Source organism: Tupaia chinensis, unplaced genomic scaffold, assembly GCF_000334495.1.
Source record: "Tupaia chinensis unplaced genomic scaffold, TupChi_1.0 Scaffold000231_2, whole genome shotgun sequence".
Classification (NCBI taxonomy): Eukaryota; Metazoa; Chordata; class Mammalia; order Scandentia; family Tupaiidae; genus Tupaia; species Tupaia belangeri.
In genome coordinates, this window is record NW_006159707.1 from 3,356,631 (window position 1) to 3,383,070 (window position 26,440).

Genomic DNA, 26,440 nt, shown 5'->3' on the forward strand with positions numbered 1-26,440 from the left:
AATCTAAAAGGATGGGAGGGATATTCCTAGTGAGGGAATTGCCTATACAAAGACAGAGATGTGTGGGACCAGCAGTTAGTGTAATGGCTATCTCGCTGGACTCCCATGTAGTTGACCGTGGTTCGCATCCTGGACCCGGTGGCTTAAAACTCATGCCAGGCGCGTGTGTGTGCGTGCCCAAGATCCCAAGAGGAGAACGGAGGAGAAGGGATTGCGGTGTGGCCACCCCCCTGGGGGGTGATTTTTTGCTTTCTGTCTTTCTGTCTCTGTCTGGTGAGCGCACGCGCCCTATAGTGAAAACCTCTCCAAAACAAACAAACAAACAAAAAAAACCCTCTCCCCCCTCAAAAAAAAGATAGGGATGTGTGAGAGTACAACTCATTCAGGGAGCAGCAAATAGGTTTGAATGACTGAGGCATAGATCAGAGTCAAGGCCAGACCTGTGGTCCTCAACTTGGGTTATTTTAGAACCACCTGGGAGCTCCTAAAACCAAATCTTAGTTATTAGGTTTCATTCTAGACTGATTTTATTGGAATCTCTAAGGACTGGGTTTGGACATCCTCTTCTAAAAGTTCTCTTGATCCTTTTAGTCATTAGCTGAGGCTGAGAACCATAGTACCCCCTTTGTTCTCTAGGATGTAGAAACCTAGCAGAGGCCAGATGGCTTCTGGCCTAGGGTAGGGTGGTTTTTCCATGTCATTTGCTTGCCAGTGCTTCCCTTGTCAGACTACCAGGAGTTAGCGGCCTGCTGGATAGGTCTTCTAGCCCCATCTGTTCCTCTGGCACCTAATCCTTTATAGATTTGACCCATAGTGCTTGCCAGACTTGTGTCCATTCCCACCCTCTTTTCTCACCTTCTCCTTAATCCTGCTTCCTGCTGCCTAATACCCTAGCATCATTGTCCTATGGAAGCCGTTTTGGTGTATGAGCTATTTAGTTTCATTTAGAATCAAAACTTTTTAAAAAATCTCTTGAAGAGAGTTACCATTATATTTCCTGTTTATTTTGATAACTGTCTTAAAATTATATTGTGATTTCTATTTTTCTATTTTAAAAGATCAAGATTAAAAGATTACAGTGGTAAAGGGATTGCTATACTTTTAAGGTGATTACCATATTTTGTGTGTTAGATTTGGACTGCCTTTCGTGCTGCACTTAGAGAAGACAATAGCATGGGACCTTCTGCAGAAGGAAATCTTAGAGAAAATGAAGTATTTCTTGAGGCCCACAGTTTGCATTCAGGTTTGTATGCATTTTAATATTCCAGCCTAGGATGCATGTATACACAGTGAAGAGACAGTCATTACAATGCAATTTGAATTTGTTGTGTTCAGATTTTCAAGACTGAGAACCTAATGCCTGATTTTATGAAAGGAGCTGGCAGGATTTTCCTTGAACTGCTTCATAATCCTTTATAATACTTATCTAATAAAGTTTAGTACATGATCAGCTGGGGAGGTCTTAGAACATCTATCAGTATATTTTAAAAATACTGATTTCTTCCTTAAGTTACCTATAGAAGACCATCAAGGTAATGTTCACAAAAGCAATGTATTACTTGTCTTGCATAACATTTGATACGTAAATTGTGTTTGGGTAAATCATGTTTAAAGTGTATTGGGATGGCTCAAGACCTAACAATATTAGAGAAAAGCATTTTGCAGAGCGAACTGTTTACTATACCTCTAATCTGCTTTGGAAATGCAACTGCGAAATGGATGCCTTTGAAGAGAAATTCAGCCTGATGCTCATTTAACATGTGATACAGGTGTGTCCATTCAGTTTGCGTGTGGTCAGTGTTGTGGGAATCACGTACTTGCTACCCCAGGAGGAGCAGCCCCTGTGCCACCCAACAGTAGAAAGGTAAAACAACAACAACAACAACTTCAAGTGATGTCTGGTATGATTTCCATCTCACTGTGCTAGATTCTTAGGGTCATTTAGAAATTAAGTACTTCACTTTTGATTCATATCCGAATATGTTTTATGATCTTTCTTTAAGTCAGAAAAGCTGTGGAGTCCTCATATTAAAAAGCAAATTCATGATGTATGTATGTTCTAGGACTAAAAATAAATTACACTTTGTATTCGGCAAAACTGAAATTTTCCAAAGTAGCGCGCTTTCCTTGAAACCCCTAAATGGTAACTTGTGGCCTAAAACGTAAAGCCTGAGTTTCATAGTATATAAAGTTCTTCACAGTCCGAACTCTGACTACCTTTCATCAGGCCTTGGGCATGGTCTGAAGACTGGGCCTGGTTCTGGCAGGAGAGGTGCAGGTATGGATTCTGTTTTCAGGAAACTGTTGTCCAGTCTCTATTTGGGTGGGTGAGAAGTTGGACAAAAAGTTGGGAAGGTCATAAGAACTTCAGTGAGCAATTGGGGACAGCCTTGTAATGTGATACGACATTTTTTCCACTCTTTATTTCTATATTGGACATTCTAATTTAAGGAGTTTTTCAGTCCAGTTATAACCTAGTTATTAAATCTGAGGTTATAATGGTTTCACTGAAAACTTTTTCTGATGGGGAATTGTGATGAAGATTTTCAGTAATTTCATTGTGATTTCAGATAGGACAAAATTACATTGAAGTAAAATTATTTATTTAGAACATAATATGCATCCCCCCATTCTACAGGGCATTAAAATCTTGTGGACCAGGTGGTACTGCTCATGTGAAATTAGTGGTAGAATGGGACAAGGAGACAAAAGATTTGTGAGTATTTCTTTTAACTTACTTTGTAGAATTATAGTTTTAATTATCATCATAGTAGCATATCTTTGATCTCAAACACAAATGAACTGAAACGTAAATCTCCCTTCTCTTTAGTTAAGTATCCAAATATATTGTTAATGCTTTAAGCAGTTTATTATTCCTTTCCCGTACACATTTGTTAACTGCTGAGAGAGAAGTTCTATATTCATTAGCTACTGTATAAGTTCAGTTACTTGGACTTTTATTGCAGGTCAGTTAACACGAGTAAGCTATGGAAATGCTGCCCTCGGACACAAGGGACAGAGCATGTGATTTAATCAGCACAATTTGTGGCTAGTCACAGAAAAACCAATTCCAAGTTTGCTCTTGAAATAGCATAGGGAACATTTTAAGAACATTTTAAAACATAGAAACATTGAACCACCACTTTTGCCCTCTTACACCTTGATCTTTGGATTATAAGTTGGTTATTACCAGTTTGTGAAGCTGTAATTGTATTTTTGCGTTTGTTTTGCTAGACGTTCTCTGATAAATACTTTCCTCCTGAATTGTAGCTTGTTTGTAAACACTGAAGATGAGTACATTCCTGACGCAGAAAGTGTCCGTCTGCAAAGGGAGCGTCATCATCAGCCTCAGACCTGCACTTTATCCCAGTGTTTCCAACTGTACACCAAAGAGGAGCGGGTAAGAGTTGGCAAGTACTTCTTGGGTGCTGAGGCTGGTAGAGACAGGGGCATGGCCAGATGACAGTGGAGAAACGCCGAAGCCCCCAGAACACTCCCTAGGACTCTGCATTTGCATAGGTTTGATACATGTAGTGGGCAGCCTAGTGCTCTTACTTTTAGGACTTTTTGTTAATAAGTAGTGAAATTTCTAGAAAATCTTGATTAGTGGAAATATTCTAGAAATGAATTTTTGTCGTTCCTTTTTAATTGCTAATGGTCAGTTTATCTTTTCGTTTCTATTTAGAAATGTAAGATTATGTTTCTTAGTAACTGAAATAGTTGGTTCTCAACTCACTACCTGTATACTAAGAATATAGATGCCAGGACCTTTTTAAATTTAAATTTAAGTTTAATTAAATAAAAAACTTATTTTTTTAGTTGCATTAGCCTCATTTTAAGTGCTCATTAGACACTTATGGCTAAAACCTCGTGCAGTGAACAGGGCAGATACAGACAGAAGGTTCTCTTAAACAGTCGTGCTTTGAAGCAGTGGTGCTTTGAAGCATGCAGCACAGTGCTTTGCAGGTAGTCAGGATTCAGTAAATGTTTAAAAGAATGGATGTACAGAGAGATGGATAAATTAGTTTCTATGGGTGGGCACAGGTGCAGTGAACAGGGCAGATACAGACAGAAGGTTCTCTTAAACAGTCGTGCTTTGAAGCAGTGGTGCTTTGAAGCATGCAGCACAGTGCTTTGCAGGTAGTCAGGATTCAGTAAATGTTTAAAAGAATGGATGTACAGAGAGATGGATAAATTAGTTTCTATGGGTGGGCACAGGCCTGTGTGGTTTTTGTCCATGAGAAACTTTTCCCAGAGCACTTGGAGTTCATCTCATCTTACGCTAATGTTTAGGGTCATAATTTTGACTCTTCACTCCTGTACGTAGGGAATCTTGGAATTTCAGGATCGAGGGACTCTTAAGACTCATTTTTTCTAATGGTTAGATTCTTCTACTTAATTTCAAATAGGTGATTCTGCAGCTTCTATTTAAATACCTTCCATGAGGTGTTTGCCTACTCAAGACTTGACACACACCATTTCCTCTCTGGGATAGCTCTGATGGTAACTGAAGTTAACCTGAACTATGTCCCTGATTACTAGAGCCAGCGGGTGCTCTCTTATTGAGGGCATTAAGACTCAGAAATCTTCATTTTCTTCTACTTGTCTGTCCTTCACGTACTTAAAAATAGTTTTCATATTCTCACTGAGTTTTCTTTCCCCTAAGCTATAATTAACTTAGTTCCTTTAACAGTAGTTTTTCATAAGATATATATATTTTTTTCAGTTTGGGCTTAATTATAAAATAGTTGACTTTTTTGTTTTTTATTTTTTTACTTTAAGAACTTTTTTTTTTTTTTTTGAGGTTTTTGCTACAGGACATGTGTGCTCACCAGAGAGACAGAGAGAAACAGAAAGTGAGAAATCACCCCCAGGGGGATGGCCATGCCACAATCCCTTCTTCTCCATTCTCCTCTTGGGATCTTGGGCATGCACACACACACACACCCGGCATGGGTGCTACTGCTGTGCCACAGTGGTTGGGCCTTTATTTATTTTTTAATTGATACATAATATAAGAGAACTTCAAAAAGTTTGTGGAAAATGAAATTAAAATATTAAATTTATTGTGGTATAAACATTTTGATATCCTTGTATAGATTTTTTCATAATACATAATTCCATGAATTTTTTGAACACTCTTGTAATTGTATATTTATGTGGTTCGGTGTAATGTTTGAGTACAGGAATACAATGTAGAAGGATCAAATTAGGGTAACTAGTATATACATTCATCCTCAAACACTTATCGTTACTTTGTGTTAGGAACATTCAAAACTTTTTAGCAGTTCTGAGATATACAACAAATTATTTTGACTGTAGTTAATTTATTGTGCTATATAGAATGCTGTAACTTACTCTTCTTAGGTAGTTGGTTTTGAAATTGATGGCAGACTCTGTGACATTTTGACCTATATAATTTTTTAAAAAGAGATTGATTTGAAGGACCGGCCTTGTAACCTAGTGGTTAAGGGAGCTGGATCCCACATGGCCAACCTTGGTTTGAATCCCAGCTTTAGCAGCTTGAAAAAGCATAATGATCATGTGTGTGTGCACGCCCCAAATCCCGACAGGATGGAGAAATGGAGGAGAGTGTATTATAGTGTGATCATACCTCATTGGGAAGTACTTTTCTCCTCTGTCTGTCTGTCTGTCTGTCTCTGGTGAGTGCGTACTCCCTTTGGCGATTAAAATAAATTGACTTGGGAGATGTGTGAGCAAGGCACAAAGTTTAGTGGTAGGCAGATTGACTGGATGACAGCATTGGTATTTTTGAAACATCTCACTGATTTAGAATGAGTTCATGCTAACAAGGTACATTTTAATAGGGGTTCATTCATTCAGTAGGTGTGTGTGGATACATCCTGCCGCGACCTGCACAGCTAAATGCATTTTTTAGGGGGGTGGCTGAGGATTAGAAATAAACACACACAGACACAAAAGTAGAGAAAAGTGGGCGTCAAGTGGTCTAGACCCCTCTGATGGAGGAAGCTGTGGCTATGAGCTATTCCAAGGTTAATTTTTTAAAAAGAATGATTTCATTTATTATCATCATTATTATTTGTTTTAATTTGACCAGAGAGAGAGAGAAAGGGAAAGTAGGAAAACTAGACCCCAGGTCCGGGACTCACACTACAGTTGGCTATGTGGGAGTCTAGCACCTTAACCACCACACCAACTGCTGGCCCCTCAGGTTTTTTTTTTTTTTTTTAATAGGACAAAAAAAGGGAGAAGGGGAAGCGGAATATAAAGCTAGTTGGTTTTAGATGTTAATTGACTGAAGATCGCAAACCGCTGGCACCTTGCAGTCCTATACGAACTTTCTCTTATCTTCTTGGGCCTTCTCTGGCTAACACAGAGTTTCCTTTAACCAACTGCACCTTGCAGTGTTGACACAGAGGCAGAAAGCATATTTTTTGTTAAGAGCTTTTGCTAACCTTGCAGCATTAGCCAGTGTTTCTGCATGTATTTTAAGGTCACTATTGTGTTGCTCAGATCCGGCTGCTCTCTACGTCATGTATCTGCTGGGTACTGTACTGGGTATGGAGATAGAGCAGGAATCAAGACAGACATTTCTCTCCTCATTCTGTTTATAGCTTAGACGTGGCAAACAAGTAGCTAAAGGAAACAAAGGACCTACGGCAGGAAGGAACTTGGCATGGTTGGAAAGCAGAAATAAGGCCAGTGTGGCTGGAGCACAGGATGTAGGGAGAGAATTAAGACCATATAAGCTCCATTAGAACAAGGACTCCGTCCATCTCGGTCACCGTAGTGGTATTGAGAGCAGTGCCCAGCCCAGACAAAGTGTTCAGTAGCTAAGTACCGAATGAATGGTTCTTGGGAAGTTCAGTATTGGGTTAAAAAAGAAGAGTATAGATACACAAGAGGAGAAGCTGGGATCTGTTGATAGCAGCAGACTGTGTGGCAATAATTTTGGGGTCTTCAGGCTCAGCAGTGATCAGCAAAATGGTTGTTAGCCGATGCCATGCTGTCGCACGGATGCTTAGAAACTGCCGAGCTCTGACAGTGGTAGAGCTGTACATTTCATTACACTGAATATCACTGTTAGGAGACTGGCAGACTGGAAGAGAGGGTGCAGAATGATACATCTAGAAATCATGACACGACTGGCTGTATTTTGATAAAGCAGACCTTGAGTGGGAATCTGATAGCTATTTTTAGGCACTGAAGGACTATCCTTGGGAGAGTTATCAGACTTACTTTTATATTAAAAGCAGAGTTTAAAGACTGGAAATTAAAGGGAGAGTGTTTTTTGTTTTCTTACGTAGTAAAGGCCTTTGTAACAGCCCATCTAGAAGTGGAAGAGCCGCCTGCCAAGATGGCCCGCCTTCATCTGCGAGGCAGAGTGGGTAGTCCAGCGACGCTCCAAGTGTGGTCGGCAGGGCTGAGAGCTCTTAACAGTTTGTAGTGAGATCAGTACAGAAATCGGAGCAGTTAGAAACTGTCAGAACAATTACGTGTCACAGCATCCTTAGTGTATTCTATAAAATTATTCGTAATGTTTTGGAACGTAAACAAACAAAACTTACTTTACTACAAGCACGTAGCTGGATGGCCACATAGAATAATATCTCTCCCAGGGATATGCACTCACCAGATAACAACTTCTTTCCTGTCCAATCTGAGTTTCTGATTCACTCCCATTCCCCTAAACTTCTGTCTTTGGCAGTTTTCTTACCAACGTGACTGGGTCTCCTTGTAATGAGGAGAGGCGGGAGCCCCTGTATCTCTTTCCAGTTTACCATCCCATTATCTCCTCTTTTCTGCCTAAGTTTGCCTCTAATGGTTTCAATTCTAAACACACTCCAAAACTTCCTGTCAATCTTCTGACTTGCATTTTGGACACTGGTCTCTGAAGTTCTCAGTGGCCCTAGTGTGCGCACTTCAGTGGCTTCTGCTCACCCATTCTCTTGGTGTGCTTCTATCTTGCCTGTTTTTACTGGCCTTGTATCTCAGGCCCTGGTGGTTTCTCAGTTTTGGTGTTTTCTTTAAAAATGTGCGTTCTCTAACATTTTGTCCTTGAATCCTTTCTCTTCTGTTTCAGTGGGCATTGTCATCCATGCTCAGAGCTTTCCTTATCTCATTTTGTTGATCCCAGATCTGATCTATCTTCTTAACGCTGGAGTAGATTAAATCTTTTACCTGTGGTACCTAAAATTAATATGTCCTCATTTTAAAACTTTTCCTACCAAGATGACATGTGGATTTGGAACCTCAGATTGACATTTAGAAAGATCTTGTTGATAGCAGAGGGAAGATTATTTGAAGCAGTTTAGTCCTTAAGAGAATAGGTGAGAGAGCAGAAGTCCAGGTAAGACAATGAGTGATAACTTTGAATTAAGATGGTATTTAGTGGGCATGGCAAGGAGGGGAGACAGATGTGAGCAATGGCAGAGAGAATTACTTTGGGTAGATAAGGAGCAGGAGGAAGAGGGAAGGGTTTTGGGGTTTTGGATACCCCCCTACCCATGTTCTCCCTTTGGTGGGTGGCAGTGGTTTTTACTGAGGTAGGATATATATGAGGAGGAAAAAGAGGAACTATGTCAATGGAAAGATGACGAATTGTGTTCAGTGGGGAGTACGCTGAGTTTGAGGTGTTTCTGGGACATCTGGTATCCTCTGTATAGTATATACCAATGTAGTCATTTCTTCCTGAGGGCTGATCTATTCAGCAAGTGTTGGGTACCAGCTCTAGCCAGGTGACATTTTTGATTGTGTTACTCTTTATTTTTTAAAAGAATTATTTACTTTATTTATTTTAATTTGACCAGGGAGAGACACAGAGAGAGAGAAAAAAAGAGAGAAAGGGAGAAAACAAACCACTAGGTTTGGGACTCGAACCGTTGTCGGCCATGTGGGCGTGTCCGGCACCTTAGCTACCATACCACCTGCTGGTCCCCTTGATTGTGTTATTCTATAAACTCCTGACATATGCAGTTTCCAGAGAGATTCTGAGTTGTACCATGCCCTGGCTAAGAAGCTAGTCCAGTAGTCTCCTGTAACAAAGTCTTGCATTAGCGGTGCTTAACAGAAGTCATGCTTCTTGTTTTCAGCTTGCCCCAGATGACGCCTGGCGTTGCCCACACTGTAAGCAGCTGCAGCAGGGGAGTATTACGCTGAGTCTGTGGACCCTGCCAGATGTACTTATTATACATCTAAAGAGATTTCGACAGGTAAGGAAAACCCTCTCTCCTAGGGAAAAACAAGCCATGGCCAAGTTTCTTATGGCCCCTCCTGGTGGGGTTCTTTGGTGTTCCTGTTTGATCCAGTGATCATGTCTGTATGTGTTACAGACACACATATGCCTTTGAATTTGGGGTCATGTTTTGTTCTTTCCCAGAGCAAAACTTGTGTGTCTGGTGACCCTTAAAATTCTGTGTATATTTGATATTTTTCTTTGTTCTTGAGGGCTTGCTTTAGACTTGTAAATGTGCTTAAATTTTAGTATGTGTACTTTGAGATTAAAAATAAGTAGCAGTCCCTTCTGGGGGAGGTAGAATTCTATTTCTACCTAATGTAATAACGGGTGTTGTCCTGCTCCCAAGGAGCTGTTAATATAGTTAGGGAGATGAGTCATAAATATATACAAAGAAAATCTGCTTCGAATTATATTGTATTGTGAGTCAGGTTTTTCAAAATGTCTGTCTGTTCCCTGAGGTTAGGATTATCCTAGACAGCCCTATTGTAAGAGAGGTTAAAGGGAAGCCTGGCTTTAAGAACATTTGTATCTGAAGTAAGTCTGTGTTTTCCAGAGGAGGTGGAAGCAGGGGCATGCACACAGTGGCAGAGGGAGCAGTGTGTGCAGAGCCTGGTGCCTGAAGGAGCATAGCATGCAGGAAGCTGAGGGCAGGCTCGTTGGGCTGGCGCTCCATAGGGTGGGGCAGTAGAGTAGAGTTGAGGTGGTCCAGGTGGGTGGAGGCTGGTTGTCCAAGCAGACCCTTGTAGGCAGAGTATGATTTTGATGAGTTTAAGCAGAGCAGCAGCACCATGAAATTTGTATTTTGCGAAGATTGTTCTGTGGAGAACAGATGAGTGGCTATAAGATGACCTGAGGAAGCTGTTGTAGTCACCCAGGAGGACCTGCTAGTGGTAGGAATAGGATTGTGATGGATGGAGAGGTCTAAGTAGGTTCAAGAGACGCTTAGAACTTGCTGAGAAAAAGGAGGTGTCAAGGGTGATATACATGTGGTCCCCAGAGACAGGTTTTCATGCAGAGGTTCAGGGTTCAGTACCTGTGGTGGTGAAGAATGGGCATTTGCCTTGGATGTCCCAACTTTGTACTTCCCCTGGGCTCTGCAGTAGGAAGCTGGTTAAGGGTTTGGATTCCAGCCTCCTTTGTCACTTTCCCCCATGCAGACTAATCTCCTTTGCTTTCTGTTTCTTTTGAAGGCATATCATCACTCTTGCTGCAACTCCGACTCAAAATTACAGTGTCATCTTTGACTTTCTTTCTTGCCCCTTTCAGTAGGTAGTCCTTCTTCAGTTTGGTGTGGCTCTCCATTGACTCCTGTATGTGTCTCCTTCCTCCCCTTCTTGCTGTGCTCTGTCAGTTTCTACTTTTTGTTACTTTCCAGCTGGTTGCAGTTGCAGCCTTTTAATTGACATATATATATAAATAAATAAACTTTATTTATTTATTTAATTTGATGAGAGCGAGAGAGCGAGTGAGCGAGCAAGCTACCAGGTCTGGGACTCAAACCATGGTCGACCATGTGGGAGTCCAGCGCCCTTAACCACCATGCCACCTGCCGGCCCCTAATTGGTTTCTTAACCTCCATTACTCTTTCTTTTCTGACATACATTATGCACTGCTCACAAACAGTTCTTCACTCAACTCTGTGGACATTGCCTTCTCCTTCAAAGCCTTAACACCTCCACCTAACTGCAGAATAAGGTCCAGATTCTTCACCTTGGCCTGCCTGACCATCTAGGACTCATCATTCCTTCCTTTTATGAACATTCTCCCCTCCGTGGTTCCATAGCTTGTAAGGGTTGGGCATATCCATGCCTAGTTGATTTTTAAAAGTTCCTGTAGACACAAGGCACATGAAGGAAATATCCATTCAACTGATGGTTGGATCTCACAGGATTTCCTTAATAGACTTAATGGAAAATACAGGTTACCCAAGATTGCCGACTAAAAGAATATATTATGCTAAGTCAGTGTAATGTTTTACTATACTCATTGGAGGAAGTGGGAAGAGAAGGGACACCAGGTGTTGAAGGCTCTTCTCGGCCAGGCACTGTGGTTTGCTCTTCACTTAAGTATCACGCCATTAATTTTCATGTCCCTGTGACGGGTATCTGGGTGAATCACCTGACATTTTCATTGTTCTAAGTCAAAACCTAAAAACCCTTTAACAGATAAGTAAATGAAGACTTGGAGAGGCTTACTGTTTCACTTTTAGTGATATTAAAACCTGTTCCTTTACAGATAAAACTGTTTCCCTGTTTTGTGTGTGTCCTGGGAAACATCAGCTCGTTAAGTCAAACCACTTCAGCTGGTAGGGTCCACATTCCACGCTAAACTAATCTTCCATCTGCTTGCATTAAAATATCATCAGAACTTGTTTTTCTTCTTGCAACAGGAAGGAGACAGGCGTATGAAACTTCAGAACATGGTCAAGTTCCCCTTGACTGGCCTGGACATGACACCTCATGTGGTTAAGAGAAGCCAGAGCAGCTGGAGTTTGCCATCCCATTGGTCCCCATGGAGACGGCCCTATGGACTCGGGAGGGACCCTGAGGACTGCATCTATGACCTGTATGCTGTGTGCAATCATCATGGCACCATGCAAGGGGGGCACTACACAGGTCTGCAGCGCGAGAGGCCGCGTGTCTGTGCTGACCATGCCTTCAGACGGGTGTTGTTTGTGACAGGGCCACCTGGCACTGAGCAGTGCTTTCCAGTAGGCAGTACCTCATCTGCAAGGCAGTTTTCATCCTCTGGGTCTCTATCCAAGAGCAAATAAGTGGAAATCTTCCTCCTCTTCCTGAGTCAGTTCACCTGGTGGTTACTAGCATGATCGGGGAGCAGTGGGCACAGAGAGATAGCACTTGTCTGGTCAGCTGAGGATGGCCTCGTGTTTACCTAACTCGCACTCTAGGGTTTCACGCTACCTTCTTGAGGTTTTAGCTTCTTCCTCATTCGGAGGGATCGTGAACCACTTTTATGGTGTCTATAAAGTGACTTGGAAAGTTTTTTCTTTTGCTTTTTAGGTTAAGTTTTTTTTCTTAATTCCTTTTTTAAAGAATTATTTAATTTTTAGTTATTATCATTATTTTTAATTTGCTATAGGATATGTGCACTCACCAGAGAGAGAGAGAGAGAGAGAGACTAACTGTGAGAGAGAGAGACAGGTAAAGTGAGAAAGCAAGCTGCCCGATCCGGGACTCAGACTGCAGTTGGCCTTGTGGGGATCTAGCGCCTGAACCACAAAACCTCCTACTGGCCCCCACTTTTTTATTTCTAAAAGCAGTTGTGTTTATCAGTTAAAATTTAGAGATCAGAGAGAGGTGGAAGCAGAACACCCTTGTTCAGGCTTATCACTCAAACACAGCCATTGGTAACATTTAACAAAAGTGTGATAAAATATATATAATAAAATTTACTATTTTAACCATTTTTAAGTGTACTCTTCAGGGACATTAAGTACTGCCATTACTGTGCAGCCATCCTCTTTTCAGAACTTCTTTCATCCTCTCAAACTGAAATTCCGTGCCCGTTAAACACTAGTTCCCAGTCCTCCCTACCCCCAGACTCCTGGCAACCACTGTGCTTTTTGTCTGTAAGTTTGACCACTCTAGGTACCTCTTACAAGTGGAATCACACAGTGTTTGTTCTTTTGTGACTGGTTTGTTTCACTTAGTGTAATGTCTTTTAGGTTCATCCATGCTATAGCATGTGTCAAAATTTCCTTCTTTTTTTAAGACTGAATAATGCTCTATTGCGTATAAGTCACGTTTTGACGTGTGGGATGTACTTCCAGTGTTTTTCTGTTATGCTTTTGCCATTATTTTATACTGTTGTGCTTATACCTGTATGTTCTGTTCAGGTAAACATTTATTGAGCACCTTGTCTAGCTTGTACTGGGCTCTGTCATACCAGAGATGAACAGATTCCAATGTTTATTTTCCAGGAGTACAATAAAGTAAGGAGTAGGAAGGCGTACGTACAAATACGATTTGAAAAGAGCGACAGTGTTCACTAGGTTCTGTGGTAGAGATGTGGATAGCGGGTAGAAGCAGAGGTCAGAGGAGAGGGTGGTCAGTGTGTGCCGTGGTGATAGAAGCCCTGGGGATCAGGGACCTGTTGCCTGTACTTAGCACTTTATGGGCTGAGTGGAAGATGGTCACAGTTTCAGAATTAGAATCACAGCAAGGATTAGCACGTGTTTCTGCATCTTGATCTTCACACTTAGTATTGTAACAAATATTTCGACGTTGACACTTTTTTGGGGGCAGGCTATAGGACATATGTACTTGTGGGAGAGACAGGGAGAGAGAGAGAATGAGAAGGCAACCTTAGGGGATATGACCATGGCAACATCCCTTCTCAACTCTCCTCTTGGGATTCTGGGCATGCACACACTTGCATCTGATGTGGTGTTTTCAAGCCACTGGAACTCAAACCACGCAGTCAGCCATATTGGATCCAGCTGCCTTAACCACCACACCACCTGGCTGGCCCTACACTTAATTTTTATAAACGTTATTTTTAAAGACCACAGAAAATTCTGTGGATAGACCTCTAATGCGATATAACCATTCCCCATTGCTGAGCATTTTTGTTGTTTCTGGTTTTTAACTTTCAAAATAATACCAATAAAGATCTCTGTGTATATTTACTTTTTCTGGACTACAATTCTGTATTTTCTTGAGATTGCTCCTCAGAAGTGGAATTATTAGGTTAAGGGCATGCATGAGCCTTTTGGAGGCCAGACAGATTTTAGGGCTTCCTGTTTGGACGTCTGTGTAGGTGAAGGTTCATGTGAGGTGATAACTATAAATTTGACTATCTGTATGGGTGTCCAGGACTTGGCTTTCTGTATCCTTCACACACAACGCATTTTATACATACACTTCTCAGAGACTTGATTGCTTCATAATTCAGTGGCTTTTGCAGCAAGATCCTAGAATGCTAGTTGCTGACCCATTGGTTTATGAAGATAGAGGGAAGTGAAGGAGGCCAGCTGGCACGAATCCCCTGCCCAGCAAGGTAAAGGAGTCTGTTGGCCTTCCCAGCTCTCACTTACTCACTGCTTCAGCCTGCCCTTTTCTCTCTCAGGAGGAGAGAGGTTCAGGGAAGATGAGTGGGTACAATCATCTTCAATTTTTGAAAACCTTTTTAGTTCAAGTTCTTTAAATATTTAGCTGCTGCAGGCAGCAAGTGTTTGTGAGAAGTCTGATCCCAGCTTTGAGTGTGTCTGGTAACGGAATGGCTTGGATTGCCTCTGCTTGCCCTAGGAAACACTTTCAAGGAGAAAAAGAATGTGGAGAATTCAAAAGATGCTCCAGTATCATAGAAGACAAAAGTTAACTTAAGTGTTACATTATAACATTGTGTCGGTTGTCTTACATGTTTGTATTTATATTTTATGAGGGCCACTTGTATAAGTGTTGTATCTGTTTGAGTTTTTGCCAGTAGGGCATTACTAATCATGTCTGTGTTTTTGATTCTGATCATGGCATTAGTTCCTCATGAGCCTTTTAGGATGGAAAGGGACTGAGAAGCAATTTAATTTCACTACCTGGTGTATTAATAGCAATACTTCCCAGCAGCCCTGATTGGTGTTCATCTAGCTTCAGTTTTGGTAAAGGCAAACTGCTTCTAAGGAAACTATGGGCTCACTTGTTAGGTGGTTTCTAGCAAGAAGCTATTGAGAAAAATAGGATGGTGCTAGATTTCTAGTGTATCATATTGCACTTTATATATAAAACAGACTTTGGAAAATTCCTGAAAGCCCTCATCCATCTACCCTGGAGGCAGTACAGTTTAGTGAAAGAAGCTTGGGTTAGAAGCTAGACACTTCTTCCTAACTAGGTGACCTTAAGTAAGTAATTCTAACTTGGCTACCACATCAGTGATTCAGAGTGATCATGCCTGTTTCACAGGACTCACTACCTATGAGGTACCCAGTTCTTTTCTGTTTTATTTCATCTTTCCCATGCTTAAGCCATACTGCTGCTTTTCTGGTACGTGAAATATTTGGAGTTCTGTTTAAAGAACATTTTAAATACGGTCAGCATTGTTGAATTGAAGACACTCTGTTTTTAAGTTTTCATTTGGAATGTTTGTTTTGATGTATTCTTCATTTTGCATTAAATCTAGCTGTAATTATGTGGCATGTGTATGGCTAACTCGTATAAGGATTCTAGAACAGTGGCTCTCAAACCATCTGTGATGAACAACTTGTTTCTATTTAAAAATTTCCAGTCCTTAATGAACCAATTGTAAAAACACAATAAAAATATCACAGCAGTGCCGGATTGCTATAAAAGTTGTTAAATGCTTATCTGTGTTTTGGTGCCCTTCTTGTTGTGGCTCCAGTCTGTGAGCCACAATTTGAGTACCACTGGCCTAGAAAGCAATGCTTCCTGAAGAAGAGCAAGTGGAATTATTTTGTAAATACATTGTTTACCCGTGAATGAGTTTTTGTGCTGCCTCAGTTCCCACTCCGTGACTGACAGCAGTCCATCTGAAGAGAAACAGACTGAAACCAGTGCAGAATTAGTCTGTCACTTCTCTTTGTCATGTTCAGCCTTTATAGTTCTATAGTTAACTTTCCAGTCCAAAATAATGGCCACTGTACCATCTGGGTCATTAAACATCAAGCCTAACCGGACGCCATTGGCTCATGTTGCTGTTTTTATAGCTCCATTTGTCCTTTGCATATTTATTGTCTCTCCCTGTCTGGTGTCAGTGTGTCCTCAGCTGCAAATGACTCCCCTCCCTATATTTGTAGATTCTTCCTCTGCTCTTCCTTGTGTGGGCACCTGTCTGGTGTAGCCCTTCCTTGCTTGGGTCATTTTTATCTCTTATGGGTCCCTACTTGGGAAGTGGTCATGGCCTATTGAGAGAGTCAGTCCTGGTGCCACCCAGGACCTTATATACTCTGCTCCTGGGACCGTCCTGAGTCTGTTGGCAGCTTTCAGCTAAATATTTTAGTACTTATTCTCACCTCAGTAAGGGGTATTTTTAGAAAATGTGATAATACAACTTTCTGGATCAAGTTTATAACTCCCCTTGTAGGATGTCTGTTCTTGCTGGTGCTCAAATGATGTCTGGCTCAGGCTTAGAATTTGAAATGGAGAGAAGGTCTCATGTGACTCTCAAATGTTGACTCTCAAGTTGCACTCACATGGTCTCAATTTGTTGAGGAGCTTCCAAGGAGCATTGTTTGTGTTACCTGCTGAGGGAAACAAGGTAGGACAGGGATTTAAGTGCAAGCTCAAGGACTAGATAAACCTGAAGTGAGCTGGGCTCTGCCTTTCAACAGCTGCATGACTGTAGGCAAGCTGGTTAATCTTTTTGAGCCTCTGTAAATTGGGAAGAATAACAGAACTAATCTCAGGATTAAATGAGATACTTGGCACATATATGCTAAACAAATAGTAACTACTGCCGTTATTAATACTATTATTTCTATTCATATTATTTTCTGTTTTTAATAAACACTGAAATACTACAACATGCTTACGTCAGGGTTTCGTAAAGCTGATACTGTTAAGATTTAGGCTAGGTAATTTTGTCTGCAATCCTGTAGGATGTTTAGTAGTGTCCCTGGCCTCGGCCCACTAGATGCCAGTAACACACTAGCACTACCCTCTCAAGTTGAGATCATCAAAAATGTCTTCCTTCATTGCCACATGTTGCCTACAGGGAAAAAATTATCCTTGATTGAAACCCAGTGGTTTAAATACATGAGAATATTGTGTTTTCTAAGATGAAAATAAAAAATAACTACATCTATTTAGAATAGTTGCGAATGTCTCAAAAATTTGCTTGAATGTGGTATGGAATTGGATTTTTTTTTAAACCTCTCTATTACTGCATGCAGCCTTACGTTTTTGAATTAATTATATGAACCAAAGAGATGATGTCTGTGGGTAAATGAAACTGTTAATAGTATTCACCCTGCCTTCGTACTCATGATGGGCTTTTTTTTGGGCAGCATACTGTAAGAACTCTGTGGATGGTCTCTGGTATTGCTTCGATGACAGCGATGTGCAGCAGCTGTCCGAAGAGGAGGTCTGCACACAGACAGCCTACATACTTTTCTACCAGAGGCGGACAGCTATACCATCATGGTCGGCTAACAGCTCAGTGGCAGGTAAGGCCAACCCTGGTTTCAGGCAGTATTTTCCAGAGTAAAAGACTGTAATTCATGATCCAGACAGCCTCTCTCCATGACTGTGAGTTTGATCAGATTAATTCTCACATTTCTTATTTAATCTGGAAACCAAAATGATTGCAGTTAAGGAAGTGGGGACAGGGAGGTCGAATGTGAGAGCAGCTGTGAACCAGCAGAGTTGATGTAAAGGGGAAAGTAGAGCCTGGCCCAGAGTGAGTTCATGATGTTTACTCATGTGATAAGTGCTGGGATGAGCTGGATACCCTTTTGTTGGTTTATCTTGGAGCATGTCCCATCTGGGCCACATCTTTACCATCTATAAAATAGGTGTAATAATAATACTTAACCTTGTGGAGTCCTTCCATGCATCAGGTTTGGTAGATGCATGTTAAAACATTTTGTAAAGGTTAAAGTACCATTAGAAATAGTTCTCCTTTCTAGTGAGAAGATTGGCCTATTCTGTTAGGGGAAGGATTGACAGCTATAATAATATTAAATGGCTCAGGTTTAGCCTGATGGGATCTTGCCTGTCATGTTAAATAAATGCAGGAACCATTATCCACACATGATATGGGTGCAGATGCACATAATCCATACAGAGGATACCTGCTCCTTAATGTAAAGTTTGACTTTAAGAGAATATGACAGAAGACTGAAACATGGTAATAAGTGATGGGGTTAGGGAGTATCAATGCCTGCTCATTTCGAAGCTTGCAAGAGGTAAGTTCGAAGCAGCTAAAAGGAAGCATTGCTCAGACAGAGTAACTCTTCCTCAACTCAGTTTGTAGCTACTCACTCAACACAGGTGGGCACTCCAGTGCTCTTAGGTCTTCTCTCAACGCTTCCTCAAGTTGGAGGTAGGCCCAGAAATGACACCCTTTGATGTCTGAGACTGTTGTGCTGCTTTATATAGACAATGTCAAGAGAGTTTCTTTAGCTTTAGTTTAGATTTAAGGGGACTCTGGAGCTGACATGCAGCAGCAGATTGACATGTAGCTCTGTGTGTGTGTGTTTCTGTATTATTAATATTGAAAATGTTTAAAAATTTCCACGAGACAGTGGTTTTCTTTCTTTTTTGTCAGAGTTAATACTGTAAGTGCTTAAGACAGTATCTGGCACATAGTGAGTACTGAATATTTGTAGACTGAATGAATGAATGTCTGTATTCCATTCTCTTACCATCTTTTCAGATTCAGACTTGTAATATCAAGTGTGCATCTCTACTTTTGTATTTTATTACTACAAACATCTTTTCATCTTAACTGGGGGTGTCTAGGCAGGCAAAGCCTGGGGCCTAGAAGTTAACCTCAGGTAAGGACCTCCATTAGCTCCAGCTTAGCTCACAGTACTTCCTGTGAACGTGTAGGGTGTGTGTGAGTTACAGGCCGTGCGACCCTGCCCTGATCCCAGTGCCCATTTCTTTTCTGCAGGCTCCACAAGTTCTTCCTTGTGTGAACACTGGGTGAGCCGACTCCCGGGGAGTAAGCAAGCCAGCGTGACCTCTGCAGCCTCCTCCAGACGCACTTCCCTGGCCTCACTCTCTGAGTCCGTGGAGATGACTGGGGAAAGGAGCGAAGATGACGGTGGGTATGGGTTTTGGTTTCCAAAATGGCAACTCAGACACAGCGCAAGGTCCCTCAGGTTTACAAACTAAGTGCCAAGGAGACTATGGAACAACTTCGAGGGAGTTACAGAGGAGAGGCTGTGCTGCTTCAGGTTCCTCTCAGAGAGGAAACATTTTATGTAAACATAGCTGTTAGCTTTTCCTTTGTGACCCAAGACATTCCTTCCCACTTTATTATTTTCTAGTTTTAAGATCTAATGTAGAGGATGGAGCTTTAACTCTACAAAATAATGTATACATTTTTTTCTTAGTGCTTTTTAAAATTTCCAGGTAGCTGTAAGGTGTCAGAAAGCCTGTGGTTTGCCCCAAGTCAGCTGCGAGGAGTCACTGTCCTGGGCCTGGCCTAGAGGCCCTTGAGTCTCAGCTCCAGGAGCTGCTCTCTACTACCTTGCTGCTGCCCACAAAGGAAGTTGTGATGTGCTCTTTTTGGTACAGAAGCATGTAGAACAAAAACTATTGCCTTTGCAGAGAGGTGGTTGTTAAGAATTCTGAAGATAGTCACTATATAAAAACTGGGAAAATCTGATTAAACTCTAACTCTGACTTTTTTTTTTTTTTTAATGCTTTCACTTACAGCTTGAGTAATGGCAGGATAGACCTTAATGCTAACTAGGACCCCAGGTGATGTGGGAAGGATCAGGCAGCCAAAGTACTGAGAGCTGGAAAGAGTAGAGAGTGACCTCAGCTTCTATAATGAGGACAGTGACTCATCTTCCAACAAGTCTTGCTCTGTGGCCAGCATTTCGATCGCTGTAATCTGCTTCTAGTGGTGATGGATAATTCTGAGAAAATGAAATGGAACTGAAATTACAGGGGGCTGGAAGCAGAATGCCAGCTAGGAGAGCTGCACTGTAGCCTTGGCACTGGCACCTCTCTGGCTTGCTGCTTCTTTATTTGTAAACTAAGATTGTTGGACTGTATTTGCTAAAGCTCCTGCTAGCTTCTCACATCTTATAGGAAACTAACTAGTGAACCTTTGTTTCTTTAGGTAGAGGTTATTTTCCAAGCTGTTTTTAAGCTCAGAATTTACTTCATTTTAACCATAAACCTACCTTTGATTTGCCCCAGTCTATTTTTAAATGGTATAGTTGGTGAGATCAGTATCACCAATTTGTTTCTTCATTTTTGCTGTAGAATGTATGCATTCCTTGGAGACAGAGGCAGTGAGAGGGAAAGTGAGCAATCACCCCTACGGGGGGAATGCCATGCTGCTATACCTTCTCCTCCTGTTATTTAGGACATGCATGCATGTGCCCCTGGTGTGATTTTCAAGTCTCCAAGTCCAGGACTCAAACTGTGGTCAGCCACATGGGACCGGTGTCTTAACCACCATGCCACCTGCTGGCCCTCAACATCCTTCTCCTTTTTTATTTTTTTAAAGAGAGATTTTTTGCTATAGGACACATGCGCTTGCCAGGAGACTGAAAGTGAGAAATCACCCTCCGGGGGGAATGGCCACACCACAATCCATTCTCCTCTCAGGATTTTGGGCACATATGCCCACACACCTAGCATGAGTTTCAAGCTGCTGGGTCTGTGATTTGAACTGTGGTCGGCCATGTGGGAGTTCAGTGACATAACCTTTACTCCATCTGCTGGTCCCAACCCTCATATCCTCTTATACATTATCATTCTGCCATGGTGTTGGGTAGTACCTACAGAACAGTATGCTTGCTTTGTTTTTTTGTGGATATAGCAAAGCAGAGAGTTTATGGAGGAGAGGGAAGGAAAGGAAGAAGGGAGGGGTTCTGGAAAATGGTTGTGGAGGAAGAATTGAGAGGAGTTTCTATGTTGGTCTAGTTATTTTTCTCCTAATTTTGGAGTGGATATGAAGGTCAGGAGATTCTTTGGGCCGTAAAAACCATTATCTTATCTTTTTCCTGGTATGTGGTGGGGCGGGGGGGGGCACCTTTCTTTTACTTCTAGGTCATGTTGCCTGGGTCAGTCACTGCTGCAAGCTGTCTCTTCTGAGCAAACAGCTGAGCTGCTTTGTCTCCATCTTAAAACTAACTAATTTCGTGATTCCATTATAGACCTTACTATGGTTGGCTTGGTGTGAGTCCAGAGCCATAACCACCATGCTACCTGCTGGACCCGCTTTGGAAGCTTTAAGTCACTCTGGTTAGGAGTGTGTTGTGTCCAATTCTCTCTAGTTCTTTCTGTTGATTTACTTTTATAGTCAGCAGTTACAGGCCAGCTTACATATGGTATTGAGTTAGGGTCAGATGGTTATAGGTTCCGATATTAGCTCTGCCTCTAATTATTTTTGTGATGTTGGTCAAGGACTTGGCTTCTGTGAGCCTGGATGTTTTTCAGTAAGATGCTCTTATTTAGTGAGCATCTGTGGAGAGCCAGATGCCTAGTGGGCACAGGACTTTCAAGATTTGATTCAATTTTCACAGTAACCCTGAGTTAGACCAGCAGTCAGTAACTGCAGCCCACAGACCAAATGTGCCCCACTGCCTTTTTGTGTTAATACAGTGTTTTTGTTAACACAGCCATGCCTATCTGGTTACATGTTGCCTATGGCTGGTTTTTTCCTACAGTGGCAGAGTTGACTGCTGGCCTACGGAGTCTAACAGATCTACTCTCTGGACCTCATATGGAAAGGAAGCCAAATGCAAATGCAGTTGGAAAAAGCAGCTTGTCTCCAAGGACCCTGCTTCTGCTAAACATTTGTTGTTGTCCACTTGTAGATCCAAATCTTCCCAGCTAGATTCTGGAGTTCCCCTATCTCCTAGTGCCAGGCAGTCTGCTGAGAAATCCTCCCCTGACATACAGCAAGAAGATGAAGAGAATAGCTTGCCAATCCCGAATTAGAATGTCTCTAATTTATAGATAAGGGAACTGGGCTAAGAAAAGTTGAAGTCACATAGCTACTTGGCCCCAGGCGGACTGGCTCTGAAGGTCATGCTCCTGTTATTCCTCCAGGCTTGCCTTCATTTCATCTTCGGTGCCCTAAGATGTTAGCTGGATGTTTTTGTTGGTTTAGTTTAACAATATTCTCTTTGCTGTTTTCAGGAGGCTTCTCAACTCGACCATTTGTAAGAAGCGTCCAGCGCCAGAGTTTGTCATCCAGATCTTCTGTCACCAGCCCCTTGGCCGTCAACGAAAATTGTATGAGACCTTCTTGGTCCCTGTCTGCTAAGCTTCAGATGCGCTCCAATTCTCCTTCCCGATTCTCAGGGGACTCTCCAATTCACAGCTCTGCCTCCACCTTGGAGAAGATCGGGGAGGCCGTGGATGACAAGGTCTCCATCTCTTGCTTTGGTAGCCTGAGGAACCTGTCTAGCAGTTACCAGGAACCAAGTGATAGTCACAGTCGACGTGAGCACAAAGCAGTGGGTCGGGCCCCTCTGGCTGTCATGGAAGGTGTGTTCAAAGAAGAACCAGACACTCGCAAATCGAACCCCGGTGTTGTAGAGACACAGAGCAAAAGCTCAGCACAAGGGGATCGCTTGCCGCCTGTCTCTGATCCATTTGATAACAATAACCAGATTGCATATGTGGATCAGAGTGATTCTGTAGACAGCTCTCCAGTCAAAGAGGTGAAACCCCCTAGCCACCCAGGCTCACTCTCCAAGAAACCAGAGAGCACAACCAAGAGATCCCCCAACTCCAAAAGCGCTTCTGAGCCAGATAAAAGCTTGCGGAAAGGGAGACCAGCCTTGGCAAGTCAGGAATCATCTCTTTCAAGTACATCTCCTTCTTCTCCTGTTCCTGTAAAAGTTTCCCTAAAGCCCTCCCGCTCCCGAAGCAAAGCAGATTCTTCTTCTAGGGTCAGTGGACGGCATTCATCCCCTGCCTCTGTCCAACCCAAAAAGGACTCATCTCCCAAATCCCAGGACTCTGTGTCATCCCCTTCTCCACAGAAGCAGAAGTCTGCCTCTGCCCTCGCTTATACTGCTTCATCTACATCTGCCAAAAAAGCCTCGGGCCCTACCACGAGGGGCCCCTTCCCTCCTGGGAAGGGGAGGACTTCAGACAGGAGCTTAAGTAGAGAGGGTTCCAGACAAAGCCTAGGTTCGGACAGAGCCAGCATCACTTCCACCTCCAAACCCAACTCCCCTCGGGTGAGTCAGACCAGAGCGGTGGAAGGCCGAGGGGATGGGAAGCATGTTAGGAGCTCCTCCATGGCCAGCCTGCGCTCACCCAGCACGAGCATCAAGTCTGGCCTGAAGAGGGACAGCAAGTCTGAGGACAAGGGTCTGTCCTTCTTCAAATCAGCCTTGAGACAGAAGGAAACGCGGCGGTCGACTGATCTTGGCAAGACAACCCTGCTCTCTAAAAAGGCTGGTGGAAGCTCTGTTAAGTCAGTCTCTAAGAGTTCCGTGGATGACAAGGCAGAGAAAGGCCACCAGCCTCCAGGTTCCCAGCAGCCAAATGCAAATGCAGTTGGAAAAGAGCAGCTTGTCTCCAAGGACCCTGCTTCTGCTAAACATTCGTTGTTGTCCACTCGCAAATCCAAGTCTTCCCAGCTAGATTCTGGAGTTCCCGCATCTCCTAGTGCCAGGCAGTCTGCTGAGAAATCCTCAAAAAAGTTATCTTCTAGCATGCAAAGCTCTGCACGGCCTTCTCAAAAACCTCAGTGATACTTCTGCAATCCAAGTGTTTTGTCTGTAAAGATGTTTATTTATTTAGAACCCCTCCTCTCCCACCAAAGCCCCCCTATGCTTTTGTTTTGTATTTTATTTGGGTCATGTGCCTGGTGTGTGCCTGGTGTGTGTGTGTGTGTGTGTGTGTGTGTGTGTATGAGGAGAATTCAATTGCAAATTGTTAAAAGCGTCGCCTTATTCTGCCATTGAACCAAATAACAGCCATAGGCAAAACATTGATACCAAGTTAACTGGAATAATTATAGATGATACCCTGGATGGTCCCTTTAGCAATTGTACATATTTCATTCTTGAGAACTCTAATGACTTTGGTTGGACACTAGGGTTTTAAACCTGTGACCCAGTTAAGCTATCATTAGTGTGTAGAAGGATGAATTCTTTGAATTGGGTTTCAGCTGAGCGGGATTAGTCCTCACCATGGATTGTTAGATGGCACCAGGAACTCTGAAAACTGTGACACTAACAGTGACACAAATTGAGGGAAAAACTGTTGCTTTCTGCACTTTGGCCCCATCTACCAGTCTTCGTAAAGGGCAATATTTTAAAACTCATGTTTCTCAGGTATATACTCAGCTAGTCTAGGTTGGATGTGCATTCGTAAAATGGATTAACGAGGAAGGTGACATGGGGGTGACTGTGTTATTTCTCCTACTGCCACAGATGGAAGTTTTTAAGGTAGAAATGAAGTCTTTTACTACCTTTCTATCTGCAGAGATGTGTGTACCTAACCTGTCTTGACTCTGGGATATGTCCTAAAAGGTAGCAAATTGGATCGTCAGAAAGCAAGTCACTAGTAGTTAAAGGTTTTTCCTTCTAAATTTGCTAGCTAAGGCCATTGGGATTTTGAGCTGTAGTAGAGCAGTTAACACCTTTGACAGATTCCTGGGGGGGGGGGATGGATTCTAAACTAGATGCATGACTCTCTCTGATTTTCCTTCTCTGGCACTGCATTTTTCTGTTGGTTGAAAGCTCCATACTGCACTGTGTCTGCCTGCTCTGGTTTCCTCATCTTGTAACTTACGAGGAGAAAGGTGGCCTACTGCCAAGAGTCAGAGAGTGCATTGAAGCCGTGTGTGACACGGTATTATGTATGCACTTCGGTCCTGCCTGTCAGGCTCAGTTATGACTGCTTTGCTGTAACTCATTTATTTCTCTTTTGTGCTTTAAGATTTAATTTCATACCCAGAACTCATAAGCAGGAGAAAGTTCCATCTGGCAGTGTCAATGCAAATTGCATTGCTTATTCAGAAAAAGGGGAACCTCACATAACTCAGTTGTTCAAGCTTTTTTGGAGATCTCTTGGCAATATTTTCCTGCTCAATTTTTAGCTTTTTAAAAAAATTTTTATTTGAAAAAATATCAAGAGAGTCATGGTCTTAGTTCTCCTTAACGTGTCACTTTACCATGAAACACAGCACACTAGGTTTATGTACTGTTAAGTATTAACTTTGTTTTGTTTTGGCCATAGATGCTCCAAATTCTTCCTGAAATCTTGGTGCACAGATCAGTTTATAGTCTCCTCTTTCAGTATTGCTGTGTATGAAGTAACTACAACACACATGTATGCTAGCTATGCATTCCGCACTGCCTTGTTGTATGTTTTCCCCATGGATGCCTCTTGGGAAATGTTTCCACTGGGTAATTTTTTGTTTGTTTGTTTGTTTGCTGCTAACTTGAGCACTAGCCGGTAACGTGCAAGTCTGAGGCCATTTTTGTCAAGGGTAGCTGGAATTTTCAATATTCCAAAATTTGCAATATTTAAGACTTACATATTCAGCCTTGTGAAAGTGACCTCAGTGCTCCTTGTACTTCAGCGAACACGAGCCTGTTGTCCATCGCACTCAGTCCTGTGCTTCCCTCTTCGCTAGGTCTTTGTTTTCCTGCACAGACTTCAGTAAATCGTAAAGCCACTTCCTCTCCTCTGTGGTGTATCACTGCAGGTGACCAGCTGTCTTCCATCTTACCCTTGCTTCCAATGGCACGTGGACAGCGCGATCAGTGTTCAGCCACCCTCCTGGTTTTCTTGGATTGTTTTTACTTCCTAAAAAAGATGCACCAAAAGTGAGATTGTCAATGTCAGGAATTGAATATTTGTGAATATTTGTCTAATTTGAATATCTTGCCTTTGTTCAGTAGGTAGATCTTTTTTGATATCTGTCTGAAGCTCTGAAACAGTTTAGGATAGTTTGATTAGACATTGGACTTTAATTTTTTTTTTTGGCTATACTCAGTTAAACAAGAATAGAACATTAAACATTAAATTTCACAGTGGTAAATATTTTTTATTCTTGAGGCTTCTAGGGATGGATTTTACATTATGTCCAGTGTCTTAAAAAAAAAAAAAAAAGACCCTTCAGATACCCTTAATTTTCCATGGGATCTAGAAATAAAATTTCAGTATCTATAAACTTTATGTCCACGGAGTTTAGTCCTTGTTTCAGATTTAATTAAATAGAAAAAAAAAATCAGGAAGTGTTAAAGTGTTGTCTGAGCATCTTTAAACTATTGTATTTCCATGGCCAGGAAACTGAAAATTACATTACATCTAACTACTAGATAGGAGGATAGGACTATAAGCCACAGAAAAGGATATTTTACCTAAAACTTTGGAGGTGCTCTTTGAAGTGTCAGGTGTCTTTTAGGAAAATTGTTACTTGGTTCAATTCAGTTATTTGGTAAGATTATGGACTAGGTGTTTTAAATATTTTCATTGTCCCAGTAATATTTGGTACAATGAACCTGTATGTTCTTTGGGGTTATAAAAAATTGCTAAGAATGGTAGACCTGGATTTTTTTTTTTTTGACAACCAGGTGGGCTTGATTAG

General features: G+C 42.0%; 1 protein-coding gene across 1 annotated transcript in view; it reads left to right on the forward strand.

Moving 5' to 3' along the window:
• The window catches only part of USP31 (ubiquitin specific peptidase 31), an 86,227-nt gene extending 60,004 nt beyond the window's left edge, over window positions 1-26,223 (forward strand). Inside the window, exons 9-17 of the mRNA XM_006148317.2 lie at window positions 1,132-1,243; window positions 1,770-1,864; window positions 2,639-2,716; window positions 3,271-3,400; window positions 9,075-9,194; window positions 11,610-11,835; window positions 17,196-17,354; window positions 18,806-18,958; window positions 22,021-26,223. Of these exons, the coding sequence (XP_006148379.1) occupies window positions 1,132-1,243; window positions 1,770-1,864; window positions 2,639-2,716; window positions 3,271-3,400; window positions 9,075-9,194; window positions 11,610-11,835; window positions 17,196-17,354; window positions 18,806-18,958; window positions 22,021-23,591 (2,644 nt within the window). The 3' untranslated portion in view covers window positions 23,592-26,223. The remainder of the gene's footprint in view (window positions 1-1,131; window positions 1,244-1,769; window positions 1,865-2,638; window positions 2,717-3,270; window positions 3,401-9,074; window positions 9,195-11,609; window positions 11,836-17,195; window positions 17,355-18,805; window positions 18,959-22,020) is intronic.
• Window positions 26,224-26,440: the final 217 nt, after the last annotated feature.